At 40.8% G+C, this 15279-nt stretch overlaps 1 protein-coding gene across 6 annotated transcripts in view; it reads left to right on the top strand.

Annotated features, from left to right (window-relative positions):
- TNS3 (tensin 3) overlaps positions 1-15279 on the top strand; it is a 256330-nt gene that overhangs the window by 98556 nt on the left and 142495 nt on the right. For all 6 annotated transcript variants that reach the window (XM_068395995.1, XM_068395999.1, XM_068395996.1 and 3 more), the window contains one exon: positions 11658-11696. In XM_068395995.1, coding sequence (XP_068252096.1) covers positions 11658-11696 — 39 coding nt within the window. The remainder of the gene's footprint in view (positions 1-11657; positions 11697-15279) is intronic.

Below are 15279 nucleotides of genomic sequence, written 5' to 3'. Positions count from 1 at the left end.
TCACTGAGGTTTCCGAGGTTACTGTGATCAGAAAACTAAAGGCAGTTTTGGGGGAAGAGACACAAACAGAATACTACAAACTTTTCACCTGAATGCCCAGGGTTTGTCAATCATTACTTCAAAATAACTTAATAATAACAATATAAAACTTTTTTAGTTTTAAAAATAATTGAGCAACCTGGGAAAGATTTGCTTTGTGGAGATCAGCAAAATGCTGTGAACTTTTACACCTTAGTTAATATGGCACTGTTGAAAGTGTAGATTAAAACTATCATGACCAGCAGCGGAGCAAATAGTGGCAACTTTGCTTCTCAGATGGGTTTGTGTGAGTTTGTTTTTGTTTGTTTTCAGTATGGGTTCTCCTTAACCCTGTCACATTTTGGGCAGAGGGAATCAAGGACTTAAATGAAAACTTGTGTCATGTTGTCTTCAGGAGACAGCTGTGTGAACGAACCTCTGTGGCTGACACATTTTTGTGGGAATCCATAAATCTGAACACATTAAATACGGCTGAAGGCTTCAAGGATTTTTTTCTTCATAGGCAATGTTTAGTATGTTACATTACCATGCGTGCAACCGTTTTAGTGCTGCCTGGCATTGGGCTAGAATAAAAACGTTTGCAGCTGAAGTCCAAGGGATTGCTGTATGAGTTTTGTAACTGACATTTGCATCTCAGAGAGGTATTCAGATTTTTCCTGGTTGTACCCAGAAGCAACGTTTTGCAGAACCTCCTGTCTGCAAAATATTTTGCCTTCTGTTAGATATAATAATACTGTAATGAACTATGTCATGAATAAACCTTCAGCCAGAGCTGTAAGCTATTGAGGGACATGAGGACTTGAAATTGCTTTTTATGGGCATAAACCTTGCATTGTTTAAGTAGCAGAAGTGCTGTGCTGGAGCGTTATTTATTTGGCAGTTAATTCGCTGGGGCTTTCCAGAAATGAAAAAGTATTTGAATGTATGCTAGTGTTTTTAGATAAGAATGCTCATTTAGACTGACTGTTTCAGATAGCTGGCTATGTTGTGCAAGACCCAGCTGGTACATGTACAACTTCAAGGTTGGTTTGTTTCTTTGCTGATTTTTTTTTAAAAATAAATCTAGCTGTTGGCAAGGGGAAAAGAGGAGAAGATAATGTTAGTGAGGGAAGGAAACAAAACAATTTCTGCTTTTCTTTGTTCAACACCAAAATTAACGCTAGGTTACATTTTCATGACAGATGTGAACTTGCCACTGAAAAATCTTAGGATGTTTTAGAAGAGTTGGGGCTTTTCTATTTGTTTTTTCCTCCCATACCCTGTCCTGTTTTGGCTGACTTTGGGAAGGACCTCTTTACTGGTCTGGTTGTTTTCTGGCTAGCTCTAATCCTTTCTGTATAGATACAGGAGATCTTACACAGACTTGCTGTGTAACTTTTTTTTTTTTTTTTGAGAGGCAGAAAGGCATTTATCAGCTTTTTAAAGTGGGGTCAGAGAACCCGGGAATGTTCATTTTACATTGCTGTTGCCTGGAATGCTCCCTTAGGTCACATTATATAGCTCATGCCACTTTTGCCTCTGGGAAATGGGAATCAAGTAGCTTATAAGAACATAATGCTTGCTTTCTTTGTGAGTTACTGTTATAAAAAGTTGTTTACGCTTACTGTACATGATGCTCTTAGCTTTTACGCAAGAGGCATTGCTTTTGTGTCCACTCTTATAGCTAAAGGCAAGAGCAACATCTTGAAGGGTATTCTGAACATCAGCCGTGGCTGTAATTGGGTAGCAGGAAAAATCATAGATTCATAGAATGGTTTGGGTTGGAAGGGACCTTAAAGATCATCTAGTTCCAACCCCCCTGCCATGGGCAGGGACATCTTCCACTAGACCAGGTTGCTCAAAGCCCCATCAAGCCTGGCCTTGAACACTTCCACAGCTTCTCTGGGCAACCTGTTCCAGTGTCTCACTACCCTCACAGGAAAGAATTTCTTCCTAAGATCTAATCTAAATCTACCCTCGTTCAGTTTAAAACCATTCCCCTTCATCCTGTCACTACATGCCCTTGTAAAAAGTCCCTCTCCTGCTTTCCTGTAGGCCCCCTTCAGGTACTGGAAGGCTGCTATAAGGTCTCCCTGGAGCCTTCTCTTCTCCAGGCTGAACAGCCCCAACTCTCTCAGCCTCTCTTCATAGGAGAGGTGCTCCAGCCCTCTGACCATCTTTGTGGCCCTCCTCTGGACTCGTTCCAACAGCTCCATGTCCTTCTTCTGTTGGAGACCCCAGAGCTGGATGCAGTACTCCAGGTGGGGTTTCATGAGAGCAGAGTAGAGGGGCAGAATTACCTCCCTCGACCTGCTGGTCACACTGCTTTTGATGTACCAATGATGTATAATATTTTGCACCATTGCTGTGTCATACTGCATTGCATTTGCTGCGAGTTTTGATGAAGAGTTCATACGCCTAGAAACTGGTTGAATTCCTTCTTGCATTATTGCATCTCAAAAAGTTGGAGCAACCCCAGCCTTAGATTGCCTTCCTGACTTGGTGGAAGAATGGAAACTGAGTTATAAACATCATAATTAATAACCACAATTTTGTGGAAGCATAGAATGAAAGAGGACGAGTGTTATGCATTTTGAAGGTTATGAGCTCCATCCTGGAAGAAGTCCTGACTGTTTCGTCAGCAAGCTGAAAGGTCTAAGCTTTGTTAGAATTTGCTTTTGCTACTTCTGTGTGACAACAGAGCATTTAATAGTATTTTACTGGTAATTATTTTTAAAAGGCTGCTTTCCTTGTCTTGTGTACCTTGCTGAAGAAAACATTTAAAATACCTCCCATAGTTGAAGTATAATAAAGGACATTCAGTCTTAGTGGAAACTGCCTGTTTGGGAGAGCTATTTTCGATGATAAAAATATATGTATTTAAGTCTGTCAGAGAGAGAGCATTCTGTACCCTTTTGTTGCATTCTCTCTTTTCTGAATAGCTGGAATATTGAAGATATTTAGAATGTACGTGTTTAAGACTTTGTTTTGATGTATTTTGAGAAGAGGGAAATTTGTTAAAATGACTAGAGGGCTACGACAGTCAGGATTGTGACATGAGAAAGTCAAATACTGCAATAAAATTCAGGTGCTTCTAATGCCTTCATGTTGACCTCCATCAAAGTGCTCTCAATCTCAAAAATGGGCGAACTGGGGCCTTGTAGAGGTTCTTCACAACACCTGACTACATTTTGGTGGGAAAGTGGAAGGTTCCTCCTTGGTTCTCAACCTTTTGGCCTACTTTGGCCTCCTCTGGCTTGCTGAGCAGTGTACAATAGTTTTTCCAAAGGATTTCTGTAAACTTCCTGCTGGAGAGGTTGTTCTGCCTCTTTGACAGACTCTTTGAAGACCTTCTGTCACAGCCTGAAACAAGGGCTGTGCTAAATTGCTGGATGTTTCTTTGGATTGCCTGATTCAAAACGCTCTCTTGCCTTCTTGTGATTTAATGCATTTGTGCATTAAACTGGCCTCAGTGAGATGCAGAGTTGTCCTGCAGATGGATGGTTTTCAACTCTAGGGAAATAAAACAGAAAAAAAACCCCAAAACTCATTACTTTACCAAGAAATCTGACATGTGACTTCTGCCTTCATATCTTTCTGTGATGTTGAGTAGAAAAGACTGGCATTGCTGCCTCTGGAGCACTCCTCCTCTACCACAATTCCCTCTTCTCACTAATATGTATTAGGAAAAAAATGACCCCCACTATTTTAGCCTAAGTTTATTGTTTAAATATTGCTTTCGTGATAGCTTTAATACTTTCATTTGTTGGACATCTGTCTGGCCCAGATGCTAGAGGCACACTAGAAACACCTGTGGGCTAAGTAGTGACCTCTGCAGTTTGTCATGACAAAGCTCCTGTTTCTTCCTCCTAAAACTTCTGATACCGTTGACTGTGTGGTGCCATTTGTAACCACGGGAACTGTAGTGCCAGTAGCTCTTATCCCGGTTGCTCAGATGTTGTTTGTTGTCAAATAATTTCAACCTACTTTATAAACTTGTGGTTAAACAGATTAACTCAGGAGGGACAGCAGCTAGGACTTCATTTACAGTTCAGATTGGCAAACTAAACTACAGTGCAGAGGGCTAGTGCAAAGTCCAGTAAAAATGTAGTTTTAGGATTCTGACTTCTGGCTGGTTTAACCCCTGTTAGCTACACCCAAGTTCTCACTGAGTTTCTTGTCCTTTGCTTCTGAACTCTTTTGGAGCAAATCCAGTGATCTGATAAAGGGAAGGACTTCATCTCTGTTCACCAGTTTACAGAAGGAACTAACCAATTTTTTAATTCTAGCAATCTTCTGTTTCATTGGAGTTTTAAAGGGGTTCTATTTTATCCTTTTCCCAAATAACCTATGTACCAAATTTCTTGCCCTGTATGTGTTCTCCAGAAAGTTGGAGAACTTTCACGATGTGGGTCAGGACTGACTTTGCAAGATCAAATATCACAGCATGGAAGAAAGCCAGACTTTGAGGTAGCAACGATACATGAACAAGACATTTCTGTATCCTGGGATAGCTGCATTCCTAGTTCCTTGTGAAAGGTTTCTTTTCCTTCAGCAACTTCGTTTGAAAACAGCTTTGTTGCTTTGTCTTGGGAAACAGGGATTTGTATGTATATAAATATAATAAATTTTGAAATCTCTCCTGAAGGCACATTACTTTCCATTTCACGTGCTAATTTCAGACTTCGTTTCATAAGGCATAATCCCAAGTAGACAGAAAGGAGTTGTGCATGGGTCAGGACTGTAAGAACATGGCTTAGATGTTACAGTACTCAGTTACTTATATGTTTTTTCCAAGAAACTCATAGAGAGTTTCTCAAACTTCAGCTGATCCTCTTTACACCTTGATTAGGTGGGTACATGTAGTGTTAGCATTATCTCAGCAAATAAGAAGTACTTCTTCCAAACTTAACCTCAAAACTGCTTTGCACTAATTAAGCAGGAGGGTTGTTTGCATAGGGCAAAAGAATTTGTTGTTCTGGAGTGGAAATGGTGTATAGCTGCACTGAGTCTTAGTGCCGATTTTACTGTATCCTCTTTTTTTTCTTCTTGGGAACACATGTCTTGTTTATTAAAATACTGTAGTGACTGCAAAGTGCTTGTTCAGTTTCTGCTGTTTGATGAGTCTTCCTTTAAGGCTTCTGTTCTCAGTGTGTCCAAAAATGCTTAGTTTGAAGAGGAAAATTCAGTGGGTTCCGGGCACGCTTTAGAGCTGTTCTGTCTGGCATGAAGTGCTGAGGATACTTGATATCTCCAGGACAAAAGTCTGAGTTAAATACTAATATCACACAACTGGAGATGTTCTATTAAAAAAAAAAAAAGTTGTGTGTTATTATTGTAGGTTTTTAATCCCAAGTTAATATCTCAATAACGTCCCTTTTTATTCTAGAATTTGGATTTACTTTTTAAATTTTGTCATGTTACAAGTTGTATCTTTGAGAGCACAGAGTTATTTGAAGATATACTGCACTCAATGTCCTTTAGTTGTCCTTAGTGAGTAAGGGGATTTACGATGTGAGTGTTTTGGGGGGTGGGTTGGAGAAGGAGGGCGATAACTGACAGGCATGTCAAAAGAAAAAAAACTAAGCAGAGGAATGTCTTATGTTTTCAAGACTGAATTCCAAAGCTGTAGATTTAAATAAATAGATAAGAGTGTGTGTGTGTGTTTAAAAAAAGAAGAAAAAGATGGGAGGAAAAAAGTGTATGCGTGTATATAATAAAGACGCATATTAAATAGTTCCATGAGCTTTATATATTAAATAATTCCATGATTTGGGCTCCTGACAGTCATCTATGCAACAGTCACAAGGTTTCCTAATGTCACTGTAACTTTACATTATTTGGAGGATGTCAGTGGCATAATTTTGCTTCTCTTTTCACCTTTTCTCACCAATTTTGTAACATGATTAGTAGTGAACTAGAATGAACAGGTTATTTAGCAGGTCACGTATGTATTTGATGAAGATTTCTCCCTCTGCACATCCAGCATTTCTTACTTGATAAAACTGTAGCTTGGAAGAAAGTGATTCATTATAGCCAAATGGTTAAATTGCTTTTGCAAAAGCAATGTGATAGTGTTTGAGATTTAGACTTTGAAATGCACCTTTGGTAATAACTGGCTCATTCTTTGAAGATGGTTCCTCCTCTGAAAGATCGCCTACTTCTTGCAAAAAGAAAATGAAAAGTAAGGAAGATAAAAATGAAAGACGCATCTGGGAGTGGAAAAAAAAAGCATTTAAATGTAAATACTGGCTATCCCAGCAGATGACCTGTTGTACAACAGTGGGGGGCACTGTGGTGTCTGTGTTACAGCAAGTGGGGACAGATTTTATTTCCTTAGTGCCAGATATCCTGCCATTCTTGTTTGAGTTAACATTTATCTCATACTGGTTCGTTACTCATTAACTGATGTGACTGGTGCAACAGCTGTATGAAGAAAAATTACCCGCAGATTCATTGGAGTCAGAATTCTTCATCAAAGTAATTATTTAAAATGTTTTTTTCCATCAATATGTGACTTTTTCAAACTAGGGCTTGATTCAGGAAGTATCACACCAGGAAAGTGTTTCCATATTAACTGTGTATGCAAGAACAGGTAGTTCGTCTTTCAAATATTTGCTTGGTTATTTGTGGATAGACTAATGTATCTCTGTGCATGTGTGTGTATGTGCTGGGCACTGAAGAGGTAACTATTTTTGAAAATTGGGCAAGGCATTCCCATATTCTGGTATTCCTTGTTAATATGTGAATGTGCAGAAGTACGGAAGCTAAATGCACCTTGGTTGTGTGGAGCTATGAAATACTACACTATTACATATCCAGTGTATTTCTTACAAGAATAAATATACTATTGAAAGCTGACAAACCAGGGGATTGCAAATGCCTTTTTTAAGATTAGCTGTAGGTTCAGTTGGGAGATCAGAAAAGTCTTTCTGAAGTTTATTGTGCAGTTGGTACACAGTGCGTGTAACTTTTTAAACCAGCGAGTGAGACATTTATACTCCCATTTTCTATCTCTGCATTGATACTGGATTGAAGTCCTGCAATCTTGCTTTCCAGCTCTATACTTTTTCTCTAAACGCTGATTTCTAGCACATCTCGGACCTTTGCAAACCAGGAAAAAGAGTTGGAGCCACTTACATATCCTCAACTTGGGTTGTCTAGACCTCATGATGGCCTCTCTGTTATCTATAAACACGTCAGCATTTTTGCTTTTGACCTGTGTCTGGATTAACAGTGGAAGAATTTGCTGCAACTGCTCATGAGAACTGGAAATGGGATACATAGACATCTTGACTGTTTTGTTTCATCTGGGAAGAAATATGCTATTTGTGTATATGGAGTCAGAGGAAGAAAAGTCAGTGTACCTTGGGTGATTCAGTGTGTCTTGCGTTGAGTTTTGTAGCTCGAAAACAGTAGCAGTGCATCCGGGTCTTTGGCTCTGTGATGCATTTTGAGCGCTCTGCAGTTTAGTGACAGTTCAACGTAGTGATAAGTGGCAGCGTGCAAGGGCGAAGGGATTGCTGTATACAGAAGAAAGGGTATTATGTGACTCTTTAGTAGTCCTAGAACAGTACCATCTGTTGATGTTTGTAAGAAGAAAGTGCAAAAGAGACACAACCAGGAGAAGATGGAGTCTGTCTGTAAAGTCAGGTTGCTATATCACAGAATCACAGAATGTTAGGGATTGGAAGGGACCTCGAAAGATCATCTAGTGCAATCCCCCTACCGGAGCAGGATTACCTAGATCATATCACACAGGAACGCGTCCAGGCGGGTTTTGAATGTCTCCAGAGAAGGAGACTCCACAAGCTCTCTGGGCAGCCTGTGCCAGTGTTCGGTCACCCTCACCGTAAAGTAGTTTTTCCTCATATTTATGTGGAACCTCCTGTGTTCCAGCTTGCACCCGTTGCCCCTTGTCCTGTCAATGGATGTCACTGAGAAGAGCCTGGCTCCATCCTCATGACACTTGCCCTTTACATATTTATAAACATGAATGAGGTCACCCCTCAGTCTCCTCCAAGCTAAAGAGACCCAGCTCCCTCAGCCTCTCCTCATAAGGGAGATGTTCCACCCCCTTAATCATCTTCGTGGCTCTGCGCTGGACTCTCTCTAGCAGTTCCCTGTCCTTCTTGAACTGAGGGGCCCAGAACTGGACACAATATTCCAGATGCGGCCTCCCCAGGGCGGAGTAGAGGGGGAGGAGAACCTCTCTTAACCTGCTAATACACCCCAGGATGCCATTGGCCTTCTTGGCCACAATTATATATAGCAGTTGTAGACATAGTGAAGCTCAGAGAAGAAAAAAATCAAGCGTTACCCATAATGTTAGCTCTCATCTTCTTACAGCCCTGAGCCTATATGAGTTCCCTGAATAAAATGCCACAGGTCTGCCAAAAAAGATCTGTAATTCTCTGCTGAAGTTCTTTTCCAGTGGATGTCCCCAGTTCTTTTGTCTCAATAAAGGGGATTTTTCTTAAGCAATGAGTCAGCTGTAATTATCAAGGAGGTTACAGGAGAGTTGTGGTTAGCCAAGGGCAAAGGAGATGCTTGATTCCTCAAGGGTTTTTAACAGTGGAGGGAAGGGAAAGAGCAGAGATGATATTTATGTGCTCCAGTGATGACAATTTTATTCCACAGTGGTTCCAATTATTAATTATGTGAGCATGTAATATTAGTTCATCTCCACTTTCCACTGCACTACTCAGCCAGCCTGCAAACTCCTTTGAGGTTTCCATTAATTCTCTCTTTTCTTCCTAGTATAGGCAGTGAGAGAAGAGTAATTGTTGAAATTTCAGTTTTTATCTGTTTTAACCTTAGGTGTTGTTAATGAGAACACTATCAAAAACTGATTTTTAGTGCTTATAATATGTACTAGGTAATTGCATGGTCAGGACAACTGGGGACAGTCTTCCACAGAGGTGCAGTGTTTGCTGCTCGTGGTGCTGGTGCAGAGTGCATATGGCTTCAGTTCTTTCTGCTACAGACTGGTTTGCCTGTCTGGTCTGGTGGTTTGCCACTTTGGCTTGAAAGGAGAATTGGTGGTTGTAATTGAAGGTAGTATTTGAATTTTTACATGCTGTGTCAGGCAAGAGGTCACAGAGGCAGATGTTGTCTTTGCTTTCAGCAACGGGAATGCTATCGTGACAGCTCAATTAACATCTTCCGTGTGTTTGGTTAGTATTGGTGGTTGGATAGACTAGTGAATCATGAGTGGCAGTGACGAAATGAGCTGCAGAAATGTAGCTTATTAAGACCTTGGACTTGTAAGCCCACAGAGGAATCAGAGGGTGCAGCAGACAAACCTCAAGGGTTTATATCTGTCCTGTTTTGTTTTGGGATAGTGTGGAGATCATGAGGAGCCTGGGAGTTGAAAATCAATGTGCTACTTTTTTTTTTTTCTTTTTATAAGTACTTTGTGATTTAAGAAGCATTAAGAATCAGAGATCTATCTTTTTCACAAGCAATTATGGAGGCAAATGCCATCACAGAATCACAGAATCAACCAGGTTGGAAGAGACCTCAGGGATCATCCAGTCCAACTGTTGCCCTGACACCACCCTGTCAACTAGATCATGGCACTAAGTGCCATGTCCACTCTTTTCTTCCACCTCCCTGGGCAGCCCATTCCAATGTCTAATAACCCTTTCTGAAAAGAAATTCGTCCTAATGTCCAACCTGAACCTCCCCTGGCGAAGCTTGAGGCTGTGTCCTCTTGTCCTATCGCTAGTTGCCTGGGAGAAGAGGCCGACTCCCACTTCACTACAACCTCCCTTCAGGTAGTTGTAGACTGCAATAAGGTCACCTCTGAGCCTCCTCTTCTCCAGGCTAAACAACCCCAGCTCCCTCAGCCGTTCCTCGTAGGTCAGACCCTCCAGACCCTTCACCAGCTTGGTCGCCCTCCTCTGGACTCGCTCCAACACCTCAACATCTTTCTTGAAGTGCGGGGCCCAGAACTGGACACAGGATTCAAGGTGCAGCCTCACCAGTGCCGAGTAGAGAGGGACGATCACTTCCCTAGACCGGCTGGCTACACTATTCCTAATAGAGGCCAGGATGCCATTGGCCTTCTTGGCCACCTGGGCACACTGCTGGCTCATGTTTAGCCGGCTGTCGATCAGCACCCCCAGGTCTCTCCCCGCCGGGCCGCTTTCTAACCCCTCTTCCCCCAGCCTGTAGCGCTGCAGGGGGTTGTTGTGGCTGAAGTGTAAGACCCGGCACTTGTTCTTGTTGAACCTCATGCCGTTGATCTCGGCCCATCTATCTAACCTGTCCAGATCCCTCTGTAGGGCCTTCCTACCCTCCCGCAGATCGACACTCCCACCCAGCTTGGTGTCATCTGCAAATTTGCTGAGGGTGCACTCAATCCCTACGTCTAGATCATCTGTAAAGATATTGAACAGCACCGGCCCCAGAACTGAGCCCTTCCATGCTACTGGTTAAAAGCTGTTCCTGAGAGTTAAGACCAGAGTGGGTTGTCCTGGTGTAGTCAGGTCTGTCTCTTTTTCTGTGCTGCCTACAGGACTGGTGTTTCTTTTTGTTCTTGCAGCTTGCTCTGTTGCATGGACTGAGTCTTCTTTTTATTACCCTAAGGATTATAAACGACTCATCAGGCCCCTTCTGCTCAGTAATCCACTCCGTATACCATGACTTGAGAGCTGGTAGGAGAGTTCACCAGTAGTTCCTGAGAGAAAACTCCACCTTTGTAGTCCAGGTGTTGCCACAGAGTTTCTGGCTCTGTTCTGGCTGGGACGCAAGTCTGTCCTGGAGGGCCATAATTGTGAAGGTGAACATGTTAAATGAAACAGTTTTTACTGGGGTTAACCTCAAGCTGCTTGTTAAAGTGAGCATGCATGGTGACTACTACTGAAGCTCAGCTGAGTGGTGTAAGTTGATGAACCACAGTCTTTCAACTGTGTGTGAGAGGTCTGAGGGTGCCTGCTGTATGGGACTGTAGAAAGAAGCTAACACTTGCTTTTTCCATCACGTAATCCAAGTTAGTCTTGCTTTTTCCTGGCTTTCATTGTGTTTTAGTTTTTCAGTATTCAAACAAGGTTGTTTGGGATGTTTTTTGGTGTGGTGTATACAGAATGTGTTCTCCATAGGAAGTGTTTTAACTCGGAGCCAAGCCTCTGAAATTACATGAGTCCACAGAATACCTGTTCTGCTTGCTTTGCTCAGCCCACACACCATAAAAAAAAAAAATCCAGGACAAGGATAAGGTATTGGGAACTAGTGAAGTTCTAGATTACTTGAAAAGTAGAATACTTACTTGTTAACTAAAACTGAGATGATATTGGAAGAATGCTGCAAAGGATGGAGGGGGAGAGAAGGCCCTCCATGTTTCCCTGCATGTGTGACCTGAGGGAAGGCTTTCCTCTTCAACCTGTTTCACTGATTACAGCATGTGAGCAGGGCAATGAGTTAGCATTGAGCTAAGGCTAACTGTTCAGGGAGCTGGGAGAAAGTAATGCAGCTGAGCGCAGGTGTGGACACTCAGACTCTGCATCTGGTCTGGTTGGTGCCTCTTTGACTCTGCCTGGATTTCAAAGTGTTTGAGGGAGCTCAGTCAATGGGATTGGGGCATCTCCAAAGGAAGTATCTTTTTTTCCTTATTTTATTATTATTTTTTATTCCAGGTGGTGACACCCTGCTTTTTTCCAAGCAACGACGAACTGGTAAGTATTTTTGGCACTACTGATATCCATCAGGTTTTGTTAGGTTATTCCTGTAGCCTCCTATAATCTCTCATTATTTCAGTACTGTGTATTTTCAGTACCTTTCCCCTGTGAGGGCTTAGCAAAACAAGGGTCTATTCCTGAAGCTTGTTGCTGTGTCCTGTCCCATGCAGGAATCTGGCTGTTTTATTGAACATTTTGCAAGGCTAAGGATTAACTGGGTGAAATGTTTTCTGCTGTTGAGGATTCTTCTTAAACTGGATTGGATGACTTGTCTGTGATGCAGCAACCATGTGCAGTTGTCCATATTACATTACCTGCTTTTGTTTGTGTGTTTTAAATAAAAAAAGAAAGACACTAATGGTTTCAACATACTGATGTCTCATGTCAGTTTGGAAGTACAAATAGTGGAGAATTTGGTTGGGGCCTGTTATTTTTTGTTCATGAAGTTAACCCGTGCTTGCTCAGGATAGGAAAATGATAAGCCTTTTCTGGCTTGAGTGACTGAATTTGGTTATTTTTGCTCCAAGGGTAACATGGATGATGCCTGGAGGATAGGGTGTAACAGTTATTTATTGAACTGGCACTGCCACCTGCTAGTGTCATTACTAGGACTAATCTTCCAACAGCTGATACCCAAGTGTCAGCCAAGAACTCTGTGTATTGTAGGTATGTGATGCAGCCACTGGCAATTAGGGGTCCTATGTCTCGCTTCTGCCTTGCTGTGTGAATTGGCCAAGTCACTTTGCGTATTTTTGTGTCTTGATTTCCCTTCTGGAAAAATACAGGTAGTGATCCTTACCTAATATGAACCACAGAAGTAAAAAGTGTTGGTTCATGCTTTTCTTAATTATTATCATTTAAAAGAAAGGCTGGGAACCTAAATCAGTGATTCATGGTATTATGAGGAATGTGAGTATCAACTCATGGGAGGTCTCTCCTAATTTTGACACGGTAATTTTATGAATTAACCCACGTCAGAGACTGAGGATCCTGTATAGCATTACTGCTAAAATTATAAATAGAAAAGAAACCCTTCCTTGTGTCTGCAGCTCACAGTATTAGATGTATACTGGAAACCACGGTTGCTATTTCTTCTGTTGTGCACACAACCTGAATATTGATTTTGACATGGAAAATTCGTCATTGTGATTCAGCAACAATTTTAAACATACAGCAACCTGTGGGATTTGTTACCAGTCATTACCATTAATAATTCTGGTTGAACTTGGTTGATGTGAACTGTGAGCATGGGGCGATGCTGGTGATTTGGGCCCAAGTGACTCTGCGACCTACTGACAGTTGAACAGTATGGATGGCAAAAGCGGCCTAACCTATTTTAGTTTACTAGCAGGGATGTAGCCAGAGGTATATTCAGTCCCTTAATGAAAGATTTCTAGTTTTAGGCAGAAGAAGGGGTGGAATTCTATTTAAATTTGTTGCAGGGAAAGCTGTAGTTGGAGTTTTTTCCCTACGTAGTGTGCAATATGTTCTTATTACTGAGAGTGTGATTGAGCAATGTGTTTTGCTTTTGATGTGAAACGTGGTGACATTTTTAGATGAGGAGTCTGCCTCATGCACAAATAAATTTTAACTGTTTAGTGAAGAGTTCTGTTGTTCTGAAGGAGGATAATCTGTGACCATATTAGCTGTAAGCAATTTCTTTTACAACTATTTTGAGTGTAAAATATTGAGAAGATCAAGAATAAGTAGTTGAGATCTCTGGATAATAGGGAGAGCTCTATTCAAATTAGCCAAAACTTCGTTGTATTGCAGTTTGCTGCTGAACCATGGATTTATCGCCATTCATTCCAGCCAGGGAACCTTTTTGTTCTCAAATAAACGACGCATATGCCTGCTCTAAATTAGTGCCACGTATATTTAGCCAATGTAATGGTTGCCTGTATTGCTCTTCTTAATGTGGCTTATAGCAAGAACTGTAAACTCTCAGTGGCATGTTTGTTGGAAGACCATTGAAGCCTGATGAAACTCACAGGTGCTCTTTTTCTTCAGAATGTGGGTTTTATTGATTATTTTCAGCGTGGACGTCTCTTTCCAAAGTGGCCCTTTCTCCACATTTCTCATGAGCCATGTATCTTGAAGCTTTGTAATGACATCAGGACCCTTATATATCACCCAGATGCAGCTGTTAGGAGTTTCAGGTGCTAAAATATAAACCAGCTGCTGTTAAGTGTTCTAATACTACTTACTTTATGTTGTCATCCACATTCCTCTGACTAAAAGAAAGGTGGACGATGTTAGTCCAGCTCTGTTAATTCAAGTCAGATGTTTAGCAAAGATGGCCTATTCTGGTGCACTTAATTTTATTCCATGAAGACGCAATGGGTTATTTGTGGCAATGGACTTCCATTGAAAAGATACATAGCATGTTCAAAAAGAAAAAAAAAGGGGGGGAAAAAAGTGCCATGGTCATCTTTTTTTTTATTTAAGAGCTGACAATCTATATAACAGTTCTCCTAAAATTTGATAAAAATCCAAGATGGCAAGTCTGTTTAAACAGCCTTTTCTGGAATTGTTGGATCTTATTTTGAATGCTTGACAATCATTCAGTTGATCATATTTTTTTAAAAATCAACATTTATAATTAAAAAAAAATTACTAACAAGTACACACATTTTTCTTAAACAAGTCTTTTTCTCTAGTTTTGCAAAAAGAAGAGAAGGTTTAGGCCCTAACCTTAAAGCTCCAAATACTTTTTCATTTCATCTATTACGTTTAAAAGATAAAAATAAAAGGAAAACCAATGGACGGATATTATTTTTGAGGTCATTTTTAGAGTCTAGGAAGTATTCTAGGACAGTTTAAGATGCCTCAAGAGGGCAGTAAGTTTGTCTCCATCACTGAAATTTTTTTTTCCCATCCTTCATGGTAGCATATCTTTGAAAAGAATAAAGGAAATTGAATCTTGATTCCTAAGAGGCCCCTCACATATCCCTCCAAATGTCTTGCGGTGATAAAATGTGGCAAGAAGGCCAGAACCTCTTAGCATACACGGATACTTATCTTAAAATTGCTCCATTGGTTGAATGATCCTTATCACTGCATGACTTGTCAGTTTTAAGGCATGGTTTAGTAGTGATCTTTACCAGAGAAATTTCTGATTTGACCTTTATAACCTTTCTTCTTTTTTTCCCTCTTCCCTTTTTTCTTTTTTTTTATTGTAACATCACTTCAAAATGAACTGCGTTTAGCTATTTTGCTAAGTCTCGGGTGGAAGTTTAATCATTTTGGTAGAAACTGGGGAGAGGGGAGGGGTGGCAGTGGTTCTGCTTTTTTTTTTTATTTTGCTTAACTCTATTTTCCTTAAGTATGAAAGCCTCGTTTCTGCTTGTGAAGAGAAAAATCAGACTTTCACATTCAGGCCCCTCCTAACAAACCAAAAACCTAATTTTGAACAGTAAGTCAGACTGTGCTCTGGCCTGTCTCAAAAAAGAAGGGGAGCAGAATAAAACTAATTGTGGGAGAAAAGGGATAATTTTTTTTTGTGTAAGTGGGGTTGTTTTTGTGTTTTTTTGGCATGTGTGTCGTTTTTGTTTGATTTTTTTTTTTTAAAGGAGTGGGA

This window comes from Nyctibius grandis, chromosome 3, assembly GCF_013368605.1.
Source record: "Nyctibius grandis isolate bNycGra1 chromosome 3, bNycGra1.pri, whole genome shotgun sequence".
Classification (NCBI taxonomy): domain Eukaryota; kingdom Metazoa; phylum Chordata; class Aves; order Nyctibiiformes; family Nyctibiidae; genus Nyctibius; species Nyctibius grandis.
This window is presented reverse-complemented; position numbering and strand designations above follow the sequence as displayed.